General features: G+C 40.3%; 1 protein-coding gene across 1 annotated transcript; it reads right to left on the bottom strand.

The window, feature by feature from the left end:
• Positions 1 to 3211: 3211 nt before the first annotated feature.
• On the bottom strand, positions 3212 to 15332 carry slc35e1 (solute carrier family 35 member E1). Its single transcript, XM_046303211.1, has 6 exons — positions 14546 to 15332; positions 12985 to 13055; positions 12267 to 12404; positions 11342 to 11467; positions 10476 to 10721; positions 3212 to 6318 (listed from the first exon to the last, which is right to left on the bottom strand). The coding sequence occupies exons 1-6, from the start codon at positions 14871 to 14873 to the stop codon at positions 6082 to 6084; spliced, it is 1146 nt and encodes a 381-aa protein (XP_046159167.1). The 5' UTR covers positions 14874 to 15332; the 3' UTR covers positions 3212 to 6081.
• Between the last annotated feature and the right edge of the window lie 730 nt (positions 15333 to 16062).

Genomic DNA, 16062 nt, shown 5'->3' with positions numbered 1-16062 from the left:
AGAGTTATACGTTTTATAAAACACCAGGTGTGATTAGTGCTGCAAACCAATTCCGACTTCCTAAACCAGAGATAATGAACTCGATTCACAGGACAATTTTTTTCTTGAGCGGATGGTCCGGGGACCTGGAAAATAATTTAGCAATAAGGCCCGAGGGAGTGTGGTACTATGGCCAATATACCACAGCCAAGGGCTGTTCTTAGCACGACGTAATGAAGAGTGCCTGGATACAGCCCTAGTCATACCAGTGGTATACTGTCTGATATAACCACAGTTGTCAGCCAATATCACACAATGGGGAGAACAAGTATTTGATAACCTGCAAAATCGGCAGTGTTTCCCACTTACAAAGCATGTAGAGGTCTGTAATTTTTATCATAGGTACACTTCAACTGTGAGAGACTGAATCTAAAACAAAAATCCAGAAAAATCACATTGTATGATTTTTAAGTAATTCATTTGCATTTTATTGCATGACATAAGTATTTGATCACCTACCAACCAGTAAGAATTCCGGCTCTCACAGACCTGTTAGTTTTTCTTTATCAGACATGTTAGTTTTTCAATCAGTTCACATATGGTGTCCAGAGCACAGCTGGGGGCAGAGGGTGGTCTATAGCAGGCGGCAACAGTGAGAGACTTGTTTTTAGAGAGGTGGATGTTTTAAAGTAGAAGATCAAATTGTTTGGGTACAGACCTGGATAGGAGGACAGAACTCTGCAGGCTATCACTGCCCCCTTTGGCAGTTCTATCTTGTCTGAAAATGTTGTAGTTAGGGATACAAATTTCAGAATATTTGGTGGTCTTTACATTACATTACATTTAAGTCATTTAGCAGACGCTCTTATCCAGAGCGACTTACAAATTGGTGCATTCACCTTATGACATCCAGTGGAACAGCCACTTTACAATAGTGCATCTAAATCTTTTAAGGGGGGGGGGTGAGAAGGATTACTTTATCCTATCCTTGGTCTTCCTAAGCCAGGATTCAGACACAGCTAGAACATCCAGGTTGGCAGAGTGTGCTAAAGCAGTGAATAAAACAAACTTAGAGAGGAGGTTTCTAATGTTAACATGCATGAAACCAAGGCTATTACGGTTACAGAAGTCATCAAAAGAGAGCGCCTGGGGAATAGGAGTGGATCTAGGCACTGCAGGGCCTGGATTCACCTCTACATCACCAGAGGAAAAGAGGAGGAGTAGGATAAGGGCACGGCTAAAAGCAATGAGAATGTTGAGCTTGTTGAGCTGTTTTTTCTCCATTGAGGCCACATAGAGAGTGACCATTACTTGTTAAACCAATACCCTTGCTGATAGTGTGATTAGTTACTGCATATCAGACCCTTGAGGGGCTAATGGATCAATCTCAAAGGCAGTTAATGCACAAGATGTAAAGTTACATTTCCTGGATCTACCCCTCACCAATGCTAAAAAAATCAGATGTTTCACAGCAGACACTTTGGTGCCTCTTCTGCAGAGGTGTAAACAACCACAGAGGAGCAGGAGGATGTAACCTGGACTCAAGCATAGACGTAACATATTAAATATAAGTTTGTCCCCCTCCATCTCGTAAACGTTGAGTATTTAAAACATTAGGAACAACTGCTCTTTCCATGACAGACTGACCAGGTGAATCCAGGTGAAAGCTGATGCCTTATTGATGTCACCTGTTAAATCCACTTCTATCAGTGTAGATGAAGGGGAGGAGACGGCTAAAGAATGACATTTACAGACTTGAGACATAGGTTGTGTGTGTGCCGTTCAGAGGGTGAATGGGCAAGACAAAATAATTAAGTGCCTTTGAACAAGATATGGTAGTAGGTGCCAGGCGCACCGGTTTGAGTGTGTCAAGAATTGTAACGCTGCTGGGTTTTTCACCCTCAGTGTGTATCAAGAATGGTCCACCATCCAAAGGACATCCAGCCAACTTGACACAATTATAGGAAACATTGGCGTCAACATAGGCTAGCATCCCTGTGGAACACTTGACACCTTGTAGGGTCCATGCCCCGACAAATTGAGGCTGTTCCGAGTGAAAAGGTGGGTGTAACTCAATATTAGGAAGATGTTCCTACTGTTTTTGTATACTCAGTGTACGTTACATTTAATTTGGTACAGTATGTATTAATTTGTGGATGTCCATCAACCATTTCATTTGTTACGAATTACAGCTAGTATGATATGTTATGAATTCCTATTTGTTGTGGCTAATGTTAGCTAGGTGGCTAAGTAGTTGCAAAGTAGCAACAACAAAAAGTAGTAAGTACAATAGTTGCAAAATGCTAAAGTGGTCGATGAAATTTGAACATGCAACCTTTGGGGTGCTAGGCGTTCGAGCTATAGGTCCAACCAACCACCTTATTTTAATTTTTAACCTTTCCAAAATGTAACATACTAATGAGTTTCCAGGATTTACGTTCCCTATGTTACGTCTAGTCTATCCCACTGGGCACTGTTGGAACCAATGCGGAACAGATGTTGAATTGACGTCTGTGTCCAGTGGGATGAGACCAGGCTGGATTTCCACACGTTTTTCTCCTCTAAAACTTGGATTGGACTGAATTCGAAACACTGTGCAGCAGCTATGCATCTCAGGAGTGAAGTTACTCAACGACAAATCTGGCTTTTTGAACTTTTGTCGTGGGAGTATGCCTCATCCCCTGGGAGACGACTAGTTCTCCTGGGTTGTGTTCCTGTTGTCCACCCTTTCACCCAGAAGTGTTCACTTCCTCTCATGCTTTATGGACTAGATTACAAAAGTGTTAAATATCAATTAAAAGTATAAGACTGGTGAAAGCAGCTGGAGATTTCCACCCGTTCCTTTTAAATCCACGAGGGGAAATTTACCGGTGCATACTTTGCGAGAAGGGTAAAGTGGAAGTCTTTGTGTAATAGTTACTAGATAAATGTAAGGGGAAAGTTTCCATCTCTCCATTACATAGCCCTACCAGCCCCCATGGCACTGTAAACATTAGATAGGTGTAGCAATATGGTGAAAATGGATAGGTGTAGCTACAAAATGGATACAAAGCTACATTTCCACTTACAGGCTCTTTCGTGGTTGGTAGTTAATTCCACCAATACAAAGTCCTATTGTCCTCATCCAAGCAAGAATCAAATACCCATACCATGCCTGAAAGTTAGATATGGAGGGGAAATATTAACTTGTGAAAAGTATATTCTTATTCTTGACACAAGAGGGAGCACTTGCTTTGTTTTTTAAATTATTTTATTTAACTAGGCGAATTACAGTTAGTGTGATATGTTACGAATTACAGTTGGCTATTGGATAAGCCGAAGCGTTTAGTTTAAATTCATACTAGTCCAAATAAACAATTGAAAACAATGCATTGAACAGATGATCATCATTAGAATTGTCAACAATAGTAATGACTCACCATCATCCTTTACCAATGTAAGCACCCACCTGTCCAAAGTCAAATAAATGTTTACATTCAATGTACAGCACACCTTTATCAAGAAAATTAAATCATACATTCATTTCACAATGCATTTATTTTTTTAGACATTTAAAAATAGTATTTACTAAACGTAAGCAGACAACACTGTGCATGGTTGCACTTATGTATACTTTTCTGTACCTAGACACCATAAATAAAAATCTATAAACATTGGTTCAGTAAAAATTCAGGTTTTCAAGATGATTTAAAACACACAAAAAATTGCATTTATACAACTTTTACAAAGCAAACCCCACATATCCAAATGTACATTCCAGTAAATAACCTCATAGCAAATACCGTCCCAGAACTAACAAAGTTTCTCTAAATTCTCATGTTCAAAGTGTTATCCATTAGCTTACTGTATAGATAAATTAGGCTTTACGTTAAATTAAACATATACATAATGCACATCAGAATTCATCACTCCATGCTACTGGGTCAAAAAATGTAGAGTAAAAAAAATAATCCTTGTGATGCACTTTGAGCCAGGTAGCCTTCCATTTGGCACCTTGCGTAAGGACGTGACAAACTCGACCATAGATTTAAGAAGAGACCGTGAGACATTTGAACAGAATGACATACAATAATACAAAATAAGTAACAAAATAATAAGATGGGATCCAAGCTGACTTACCACAGTTCTTCATAACATCTTATGTTAAAGGTGACAGAAAAATGATTTAGTAGAATCCAAATTGTGGCTCCAACATTTGATATTCCTTCCACAAATAAAACATTTGTTATCCAATTACAGATTTCTACAAATTGTTTTCTCTGTAAAGAAGATTCAAAAGACAATGATAGGACAAAGTCAAGTCAAAACTCATTCGTGAGGACATGCAGAGAACAGGCATAAGTGACAGTCAAATGTATTCAAATCCCCATAGCCTAATCACCACGCCAGTATGAATTTCATTACGTAAACAGACCAAACCTGCCGAACTAAATGATATGGAAGTTTCACTAAATGGACTATGAGAAGCTTGGAACTACCTGAGAATTCCACACAAGCTCACACACAAGAGTTCCTTAAATGTGTAAATACACATGGATCCTCTGTGCAGTCTTCCATAACTATCCATCATATAGCATAGGGGAATATTCAAATACATTATTTGTATTTATGGTAAACAGTGAAAATGCTTTTTCAAAATCTCAGCATGTAGTTTGTTGCCGGCCAGTCGCTGAACATGCAATAAAATCAGGTTAGATCCAACTTTCCTGCCGTTTCTTAGAAATTCTCCACTTAAAATGCTTGAAAGTGCTGTAGCAAATTGAAACACGCAAACTCAAATAAAAAAGTTGGACTAGAAGAATATTCCTTTTATAGTCAACAAGGATAACATTTTGCTAGTGTCACACAAGTTAGTTAGTCTCTGTCACATCTTTCATTGATTTGCAAAGTAAATAACCAGTTCAGGTGAGTCACACCAGCTTTGAAAAACAGCTATTGTTCCCTGTAGGCTAAATTACTCGCATGCAGGGGGAAATACTACTCCTTAATCAGAACATGATTGTAAGTGTGAATATTAAGAACAAAATGATAAACAGGCAAAACAAGTAGAGTCTACTGACACTTAAGCCTGATCCAGTAAGTCTGCCAATCCTGACCCTTTTACCGACATATTACACAGCTATTACCCGATCAGATACGAATTGATTAAATGACCGATGTAAATATGGAACAAAATGAATTAAAATAATATATGTTTTTGTCACACACTGGATAGAGCAGTGAAATGTGTCGTTTCACATTAACCTCCAGAGGTACTACTATGGCTGACAAGGGCCTTGTTCAAGGACACAGACATATTTTTCCCCTTTTCGGATTGGGTATTCAAACCAGGAACCTTTCTGTACCTACAACCGATTATATACATTTTCATTCCTCCATCACTAGTTAAAGACAAACCAGAAAATGTCATAAGGGCAAACGGTTTTACATGTATAGGACAAATGTTGCCAATCTCTGCAAAACATTTATGTAAAATGTGCATACCTTCTGTGATAAAATTAGGGTCAATGTAACCTTGAGGACAAGCCTGATTCACAAGGCATTATGGGCATGGTAAACATTTCATGGTTGTTAACTATTTATTTTTGAACTAAGCTATTGTAGCTACAGTAACAATTATTCCCATGTTAGTGAACGCCCACAGAAAAAAAGAATAAGAACATCCCTTCCTTAGCAAGCAAACAAAAAACAAACAGATAGTTCACTCCAAAATCTAAATTTGTCAAACGAGTCCATGTTCCAAGCCATCTGTTTTGTAGATCCAGTGGTATGCATCAATCCAAAATTAACTGGAAATATTGACACTATCTGCAACAGTTGACGAAGGACAAGGTTGGAAGTGGACAACATTTGGGGTCTGAAAACATCTGACAAACTTTTATTTTGACTTAACTATCCCTTTAAGTGTTCATATCAAAATAAATACAACACAAGGTGAAGAGAATATGTTAGAGAACATGTTTGGGACAAAACGCTGGCCAACTCATGACTGATACTTCCCTCTCCACCAATACGACAGCACTTGCCTTTCTTTTTGTTAGAGGTGGTTTAAGAATTCTGCTGGAAACAAATACAATATGTCCAATGGAGAAATCCACCAGCCTAAACCACATACTGGTGGTTGGAGGCACCATAGTTCATTGTGTAGGCCTGCCGGCTGTACTGGAAGTGGTCGGTCAACACGTTGCTTCGACCATACTGAATGTCTGAACCTTGGGAGAAAGGCACTGAACCATTGGGCTGTGTCTTGTCCAGTCCCAAATTGTCAAAGGACATCATGTCCTGCTTGGAGGAAGGCAGCAGCTTTTTCTTAGCTTCCTTGTTTGCGTCATATTTCGCCTGTTGGCAGTGAAGAGAAGGGAATAGCTTAGTGTAGCACATAAAAGGATAACAAAAAAACCACATTGATGTAAATTACTGTGTGATTTCCCAAAGTTAAATGTGGTATGTAAACTTTCCACAGTGAGTGGGGGTGGGTTTCAGAGCACGTGAGCACTGTACAGCGTGAGCCATGTCTACCACATGGCCTCACATGTGAATCCTTAAAGAGATGTGTGGGGCTAAAGCTTAAGAGAGTGTGAACGACACTGAACGGGAGTAGACAAAGAAGAGCTCTCGAGTAGGTGTACCAAAACATTCAAGGGCCATTTTCTACAGTTGGGTTACAAGTTTAACAACTTCCAAAGCTGAATTAATTTTTCTTTTTATTGTTCTTCAACTGGAGTGTATGATATACCATTTTCTAGCTCTGAGTCTATACTTTTATTCAATGTAAAAAATAAAAAAAACTTGAGGCAGTCAGTCACATGACATTTTACTCATTTAGCAGACGCTCTTATCCAGAGCAATTTACTATGTGTATTCATCTTAAGATAGCAAGGTGAGTGAACCACAAAAACACAGTCGTAGTAAGTACATTGTTCCTCAAAGAAGTTATCAGCAAAGTAGGAAAAGACAAGTGCAAGGATATGTTCTTATTATATGTGGTTGTCTCATTTCCCTATCTTAAGATGAATGTATGTTGCTCTGGATAAGAGTGTCTGCTAAATTCTAAAAATGGAAAATGTCTTTACGGCTCCCATTGGAGCTACTGTTGAAGTTGGAAGTCTACAGTCGTGGCCAAAAGTTTTGAGAATGGAAATTAATATTTGTGTCACAAAGTTCGCTGCTTCAGTGTCTTTAGATGTTTTTGTCAGATATACTATGGAATACTGAAGTATAATTACAAGCATTTCATAAGTGTCAAAGGCTTTTATTGACAATTACATGAAGTTGATGCAAAGAGTCAACAGTTGCAGAATTGACCCTTCTTTTTCAAGACTTCTGCAATCTGCCCTGGCATGCTGTCAATTCACTTCTGGGCCACATCCTGACTGATGGCAGCCCATTCTTGCATAATCAATGCTTGGAGTTTGTCAGAATTTGTGGGGTTTTGTTTGTCCACCCGCCTCTTGATGATTGAGCACACGTTCTCAATGGGATTAAGTTCTGGGGAGTTTCCTGGCCATGGCCCCAAAATATCAATGTTTTGTTTCCCAGGCCACTTAGTTATCACTTTTGCCTTATGACAAGGTGCTCCGTCATGCTGGAAAAGGAATTGTTCGTCACCAAACTTTTCCTGGATGGTTGGGAGAAGTTGCTCTCAGAGGATGTGTTGGTACCTTTCTTTATTCATGGCTGTGTTCTTAGGCAAAATTGTGAGTGAGCCCACTCCCTTGGCCAAGAGGCAACCCCACACATGAATGGTCTCAAGATGCTTTACTGTTGGCATGACACGGGACTGATGGTAGCGCTCACCTCGTCTTCTCCGGACAATATTTTTTTCCGGATGCCCCAAACAATCGGAAAGGCGATTCAGAGAAAATGACTTTACCCCAGTCCTCAGCAGTCCAATGCCTGTACCTTTTGCAGAACATCAGTCTGTCCCTGATGTTTTTCCTGGAGAGAAGTAGCTTCTTTGCTGCCCTTCTTGACACCAGGCCATCCTCCAAAAGTCTTTGCCTCACTGAGCATGCAGATGCACTCACACCTGCTTGCTGCCATTCCTGAGCAAGCTCTGCACTGGTGGTGCCCCGATCCCGCAGCTGAATCAACTTTAAGAGATGGTCCTGGCGCTTAATACACTTTCTTGGGCACCCTGAAGCCTTCTTCACAACAATTGAACCGCTCTCCTTGAAGTTCTCCATGATCTGATAAATGGTTGATTTAGGTGCAATCTTACTGGCAGCAATATCCTTGTCTGTGAAGCCCTTTTTGTGCAAAGCAATGATGATGGCACGTGTTTCCTTGCAGGTAACCATGGTTGACAGAGGAAGAACAATGATTCCAAGCACCACCCTCCTTTTGAAGCTTCCAGTCTGTTATTCAAACTCAAACTGCTGAAATGCAGTGGAAAAGTTTTTTTGCGAGGGACTTTGCAATGAATTGCAATTCATCTGATCACAATTCATCTGATCACTCTTCACAACATTCTGGAGTATATGCAAATTGCCATCATACAAACTGAGGCAGCAGACTTTGTGAAAATTAATACGTGTGTCATTCTCAACTTTTGGCCACGACAGTACATACACCTTAGCCAAATACATTTAAAGTCAGTTTCACAATTACTGACATTTAATCCTAGTAAAAGTTCCCTGTCTTAGGTCAGTTAGGATCACCACTTCATTTGTGAAATGTGAAATGTCACAATAAAAGTAGAGAGAGCGATCTATTTCAGCTTTTATTTCTTTCATCGCATTCCCAGTGGGTCAAAAATTTACACACTCAATTAGTATTTGGTAGCATTGCCTTTAAATTGTTTTAACTTGGGTCAAAACGTTCCAGGTAGCCTTTCACAAGCTTCCTACAATAAGTTGGGTGAATTTTGGCCCGTTCCTCCTGACAAAGCTGGTGTAACCGAGTCAGGTTTGCAGGCCTCCTTTGCACACATACGCTTTTTCAGTTCAGCCCACACAATTTCTATAGGATTTGAAGTCCGGGCTTTGTTATGGCCACTCCAATACCTTGACTTTGTTGTCCTTAAGCCATTTTCCAAGCTTGGGGTCATTGTCCAATTTGGAAGACCCAAATTCCTGACTGATGTCTTGAGATGTGGATATATTGAAGCAACAACTTTCCTCCCTCGTGATGCCATCTATTTTGTGAAGTGCACCAGTCCCTCCTGCAGCAAAGCACCCCCACAACATGCTGCTGCCACCCCCATGCTTCACGGTTGGGATGGTGTTCTTCGGCTTGCAAGCCTCCCCCTTTTCCTCCAAATGTAACGATGGTCATTATGGCCAAACAGTTCTATTTTTGTTTCATCAGACCAGAGGACATTCCTCCAAAAAGTACGATCTTTGTCCCCATGTGCAGTTGCAAACCATAGTCTGGCTTTTTTTATGCCGGTTTTGGAGCAGTAGTTTTGTCCTTGCTGAGTGGCCATTCAGGTTATGTCGATATAGGACTCATTTTACTGTGGATATTGATAGTTTTGTACCCGTTTCCTCCAGCATCTTCACAAGGTCCTTTGCTGTTGTTCTGGGATTGATTTGCACTTTTCACACCAAAGTACATTCATCTCTAGGAGACAGAACGCATCTCCTCCTGAGCGGTATCATGGCTGCGTGGTCCCATGGTGTTTATACTTGCGTACTGTCGTTTGTACAGATGAACGTGGTACCTTCAGGCTTATGGAAATTGCTCCCAAGGATGAACCAGGCTTGGAGGTCTACAATGTTTTTTCTGAGGTCTTGGATGATTTATTTTGATTTTCCCATGGTCAAGCTAAGAGTCACTGAGTTTGAAGGTAGGCCTTGAAATTCATCCACAGGTACATCTCCAATTGACTCAAATTATGTCAATTAGCCTATCAGAAGCTTCTAAAGCCATGACATAATTTTACAAGCTGTTTAAAGGCAGTCAACTTAGTGTATGTAAACTTCTGACCCACTGGAATTGTGATAGTGAATTATATGTGAAATAATATTTCTGTAAACAATTGTTGGAAAAATTACTTTTGTTATGCACAAAGTAGATATCCTAACCGACGTAACTATAGTTTGTTAACAAGAAATTTGTGTAGTGGTTGAAAAACGAGTTTTAATGACTCCAACATAAGTGTATGTAAACTTCCGACTTCAACTGTATATTATACACCTGCATGCTGAATTTGATATAATTGTTAATCTATTTTATGAACTAACTTGAATTAGTTGTTGGTGGCCAAAGTGTTGGAAAATTTCAGATAAAAAAATTACAGATGTCTTATACTATTTCAAGAGATTATGTTTTAGACGTTTTTGAAAGATGGACAAGAGTCCTTCACACTCGCATTTCTCTTTTTTCTTACTAGCACTGATTTAGCAAACAGTGAATATTATAAGGTTTAACTTGCAATAATTGTGAAAGTGGTTGTTTTACACATTTTAGTTGAATGCAGTGATTGTAATGACTGGATAACAGCGTCTGCTAAATCACTAAAATGTAAATGTAAGCATGTCAAAGAGACTCACCTTGTTGTACAGGAAGACGCCCACTATTGCCGTCATCATGCCCATGATGTTGGTGGAGCTGACGGGGTTGCGTAGCATTAGGAGCGATATACTGATGACCATGATCCTCTTGGTGGCGTTGGCCACGGCGTAGCTCAGCGGGCTGATCAGGTTGAGGACACTGAAGGCGATGACATTCTGGGCAAAGTTACAGAAGCCGCTGACCAGGAGGAGGAGAAAGGTGCCTGTCCATTCAGACATGCCCGTCTGGAGGGGTTATGCAGAGGAGGGAGAGGGAGTGATTACTTGGATATTTGGAGAGAACAATGGATTTAGTCACGACTTTCTAGGAAAAGAGAACGTATCCAGGTTGTGGTCTCAATGGGACAATTGAATAAAAGGCAACCGGATATGAAAGATTTTGGGGTGTGGAGGTTAATTTAGTATTACTTATTTTTTTTATTTCACCAGGTAGGTCAGTTGAGAACAAGTTCTCATTTACAACTGTGACCTGGCCAAGATAAAGCAAAGCAGTGCGACAAACAACAACAGAGTTACACCTGGACTAAACAAATGGAATGGAATAAATGGAATGGAGTCAAACATATGTTTGACTCCGTTCCAATATTCCCTTCCAGCCATTACAATGAGTCTGTCCTCCCATAGCTCCTCTCACCAGCCTCCTCTGGTACCCAGTATATGACATTCCTGTGGACTTGTGTATGTTAAATATATCATATGTATGGCACACACACACTACCAGTAGATGAAACACTATCATATAAGCTCATAAGCCAGACAACAAAAGATCACATTATTTGACGCGTAACATACATGAACCTGCGCATACACTTGACAAAACTGAAGCACGTATTATTTAAACTCACAAAATCCCCCTCAACCAAAAATGAGGAGAGGTCCACCAGAACCCATGTAGGCACCATGAAGAAAACAGCATTGAAGCCCAGTATGTTGAGAAGTCTCAGGTGGTGGATCCTCGTGTCCCGCAGCACCTAAAAAGCAATGAATATTAATTCATAGCTTTGTCATTTCTTAGGCCAGCCATTTCAGAAAACAGTTGTGCGTTTACCTTGGAAATCAGTGGGCAGGGAAATATATCAAGGTTACGCAAAGATACATTGTTATAAATTGAGAGGGCACAAATTCCTTGTTCGTTGAATGCTTTGGTTTTCTTCATCAACAACATGATAGACAGGTAATGTAATCACAGTTGGTTATCAACAAGACATGGTTGTTAAACTCTTAACACTACAAATCATTTCACAATAATATAACTGCAGGGTTAGTAATATCAAAAGTAATTCTAGCACTTGTCAGTTTTCATAAAACAGCATTTAACCAAGTAATAATGTCCAATGGAAGAAATATGTTTTCCTCAAATATTGGTTGAAGGGAGGCCACATCAGCATAGTATAGGACACTACCCATACTGCACATCGACAGTATGTAAAGAACAAATGCATTGAAAAGATTCACAAGGCTTCACACTTGAAACCCTAGAGTTTTCCTTTCGGGTGTTTTCATGTTTAGTATGAGTGCTCTCTACTATATCTACACTTGAATATTGCAAGGAATGCTTTTACAGTGTGAATGATCCATTCCTTCAAATGGCAATAAAGTATTCTATTAAATAAAACAGCTTGAGTTTATTCTTCAACCATTACCCAAACACATAGGTAATTTAAATGTCTACCAAAGTTCAAAATGTGCTCTCCGGCTATACTTTTATCCATCATCTAACAACACATAAATAACAGTATTTTTGAAACGGTGCAGACTGGTAAGATGTACCTTTTTGGAGAAGATGTTTTGCAGAGAGAAGCAGAGTGTGGCAGCCAGGGCACTGACTAACCCAGATACATCAAAGGACATTTCTGTCATCGTGGCCAGAAGCACTCCTCCGATGATGGGGATGAGAGATACGTACACCTGAGACAGGCACAAGACAGGAGTGCAAAAGAGAAAGGGTTATACTTTGTTTGGATAGTCCAGATTTTCCATCTGTAGATGCTATACAGATTGATAAAATATCAACAAATGATCTGTTGATAAGCAACTGCTTGCTAAGGTTACGGTTAAGGTACTTTTAGAATAAGGGTTAAGGTTGGGGCTAGGGATAAGGTCATGGTTAGTAGATAGAGCATCTACAGATGGACTTCAGACTATCCAAATAACATGTTACTAGGCCAAAGTCAGCAGGATATTCCTAATCATGGAGGAGTCTCAAAGTACAGTTGAAAAAAAGATGTCCATCCATACACATGCAGTTGTTTTGCTAATTTGTTTTGTGACATGTCACATTTGCCCAACCTCTAAATGCATATGACACATAAATAGCTTTGTTATTGCGGAACACTACTAAAGCCCCTGCAGTGTTGACATGATGTAAGAAGTGGGGTACATTTTCTGTAAATGCACCTGCATACAGGCTCATATTGTGCCATGTCACCATTGCATGGACAAAATATATTCCAAAGCAGCTTTATGTACAATTTTCTGAGTTACTCACTTTTGTTGTTTGCTTCTCCTTCATGATAATCCTTGATAACAACACAACCCATATTGGCATTGTGGCTTTGACTGTGGGGTGAAAAGAAACAAAGAATGTCAGATTGGAAAATGGATAAAAAGATCCTGTTCAGTGCATGAATTGAGGACACTGGCTTGAGTGGAACAGGTATTGATTGGAAAGGTAAGGAGCATGACTTGAGATACAGTGGTTTAAAGACTTAGTTACCCATGCAACTGTGCCTCACACCTACAGTTTAAGTTTCATTGTGTATTGTGCGTCACAGACACACCCCTGATAACAACAAACGTGTTACTTTGCATATTGTATCATCACGCCATAGCTTGACGTGTCAGTTAGTGAGGTGAGACAGCAATGAGTTAGTTACACTGTATAGGCGCTGACGTGCAACATTGGGTACCTAACTAATTAGGAAGTAAAGGGCATAACACATAGGGATTGACATTAAGTGTTATCGGGGGGCAAGTGAACTGAGCAGTCAGGAAACAGTAATTGGGCAGGTGGAATTTAATGCAAGGATTTTCAGTACCTTAAACAGATCATTCTGGTTCCTCCCAGTTTTTTAGGTGAAAGACAAGTAATGGCATTTCCGTGTGTAAACTACTTCTACATTTTCAATCAAGTGACCATACTCTTCGGTTAACCAAGAAATACTCCTGTCTTGCCCGATGGGCTAGTGCTGTTCAGACCTCAATGCCAATCCCTGACACAGTACCTTGAAGTTCTGCTTTCTCATAGTAATGACAGCACAATTCAAATACTCATTGTGAATAATCATACTTTACACTTTCATTTAGAGGTGACAAACTGCAGTCACACACTCCCCTATAGGCTGTCGCTGTAGCAGGTATTAGGCTTAGTACGCTGTAGTTATAACCATGGACGTCATACATGACAGACAAGAATGCATCATAAGGAGTAACACAACAAAACCGATTGTGAGCAGAAAAACAATGGTTAACGCACAGGTTTAACCATTTACTTAATGATCAACGGAGATCCAGCCTTACTGGATGAGCCACTGAATGAGACAACTGTAGTGGCGCAGCAGTCTAAGGCACTGCATCTCAGTGCTACAGATACCCTGGTTCGAATCCAGGCTGTATCACATCCGGCCGTAATTGGAGTCCCATAGGGCGCAGAACAATTGGCCCAGCGTCGTCCGGGTTTGGCCGGTGTAGGTCGTCATTGTAAAGAATAATTTGTTCTCAACTGACTTGCCTAAATAAATAATAATAATAAAAGTAACATTACAATTTTAGGCACTGGCTAGGTGGGGCCCTCCCCCAAACAAATAGGTATTCAAATAACCCAGTATGTCGCAAGTTCCTCGGTTAAACGGAATGTGGGTAATACAGTCCCATGCAAAGGAAGCCAATTCACTTAAAACTTGCCTAAATTGTCCAGCACAAGACACCAATTCATTGAAGTTGATGTTAGCAAGGTAACGCCAGCTAGCTAGCATTCCATGTTGCTAGTTAGAATACCAAGCAATGCTTCTGCGCTAGCTAGCCCAATTCGGAGTTCTTGCAATGCTTACCAGTGTGTGCGTAGGAAACCGGTACCTTCCATATACTGAAGTGGGCCGACACAGATGCGAAGTATTTTCCAAAAGCTAAAGGGATAATATACCATTTGAAGTATCTAGTTGGTATTTCTGTTTTGGGGACTCCCCATGCTCGCAGCAACGGTGGAAGGAAGACGACGATTGAGAATATATGAAAAAGCGAAACTGTGACAGGATAAGGGAACCCATTTAGAATAATTTTGTTAACTACGTTGCCTCCCGAACTAACAGTATACCAACAGAAACAGAGTAAAGCTATCCGGACCCCTTCCTTGACTGGGGGACGCTCCACCGCAGCCATCTTCCACTTCGGAGTCACCGGCGGCAGTGTGTGGCAGCAAGGCCAGCAGTGTGAGACGTGGAGAAGCTACTATGCCGCGTTCCAGACAAGTCGGAAACTCGGAATCCCCGAGTTAACATTTGCGTACGTTTTTTGTAGAGCTTCCTTTTAGTTGATTCTGATAAATTACAAGTGGAGAAACTCGGAGCATGAACTTTATATAACAAGATTCCATGTCGGAAAGTTCCGAGTTGTCATGAATGCGGCACTATGTACAATGTTGAGAAAATACTCGTAGACTAGGTTCGAGAGCATCAAAACCGTGATGTCGTGGGTAAATTCTTACTATCTACAAATAATAATGAGTCGTTATGTATGATATAAGGTGATGTGTAGATCTGGCAGTCGGCTGCACTGGCCGTGCTCCAGAGGGTCAAACCGTAATGTCTCATAGGTCAATTGTGAATGATTTACAAATAATAATTAGTAGTTATTTATGATGCAAGCCCATTGTCGGCTGCAATGTCAAGCCCATAGATGTATTGCTAATTGCGTCACTTCCTGCAATCAAACCGCCTCCAAAGATGACGATCGCAGACAGTTACACCGGTTTTGACTAGATAGAATACCGGTTATGTCAGAATGGACTTTTCGTAGCAGCCGTAGGTTAGGATCATTTACGTAGCAGGTTAGGATAATTAGGTTAAGGCTAGGAAAAGGGTTAGTTAAAAAGCTAAACAAAAGTCAACCTTAGAGGTCAATATGGCAATCTGTATCCCATCATTGTGGAATGAAGGCTGAGAATGGTTCCGTGTCACTTCATTGACTGTGCAATCGGGCACCAGATTGCTATGACTTATCCTCATTTGTTTGTTGATATTTGTTAATACATTTATTAAAAAAAAGATTGTTATGATGTGCTTAGCTGATAAATAAAATACCTATCCAGGCGTTGTAAGATCTGACAGTCGTCAGCAACGTCTGAGCAGAGGAACGCGCCCTCAGTATGTTGGTACAGCAGAGGTCCCACATAATTTACACATTGTTCTGATTGATCAAAAGACCAATTATTTCAAATATATATATCAGAATTGGGCTTCCTGTGTAAATGCAGCCATATAGCCCAGTGGTGTCAAACTCATTCCATGGAGGGCCAAGTGTCGACAGGTTTTAGTTTTATCTTTCAATTAAGCCCCAGACAATCGGTGTT

The sequence above is a fragment of the Oncorhynchus gorbuscha genome, linkage group LG02 (assembly GCF_021184085.1).
Source record: "Oncorhynchus gorbuscha isolate QuinsamMale2020 ecotype Even-year linkage group LG02, OgorEven_v1.0, whole genome shotgun sequence".
NCBI lineage: Eukaryota > Metazoa > Chordata > Actinopteri > Salmoniformes > Salmonidae > Oncorhynchus > Oncorhynchus gorbuscha.
This window is presented reverse-complemented; position numbering and strand designations above follow the sequence as displayed.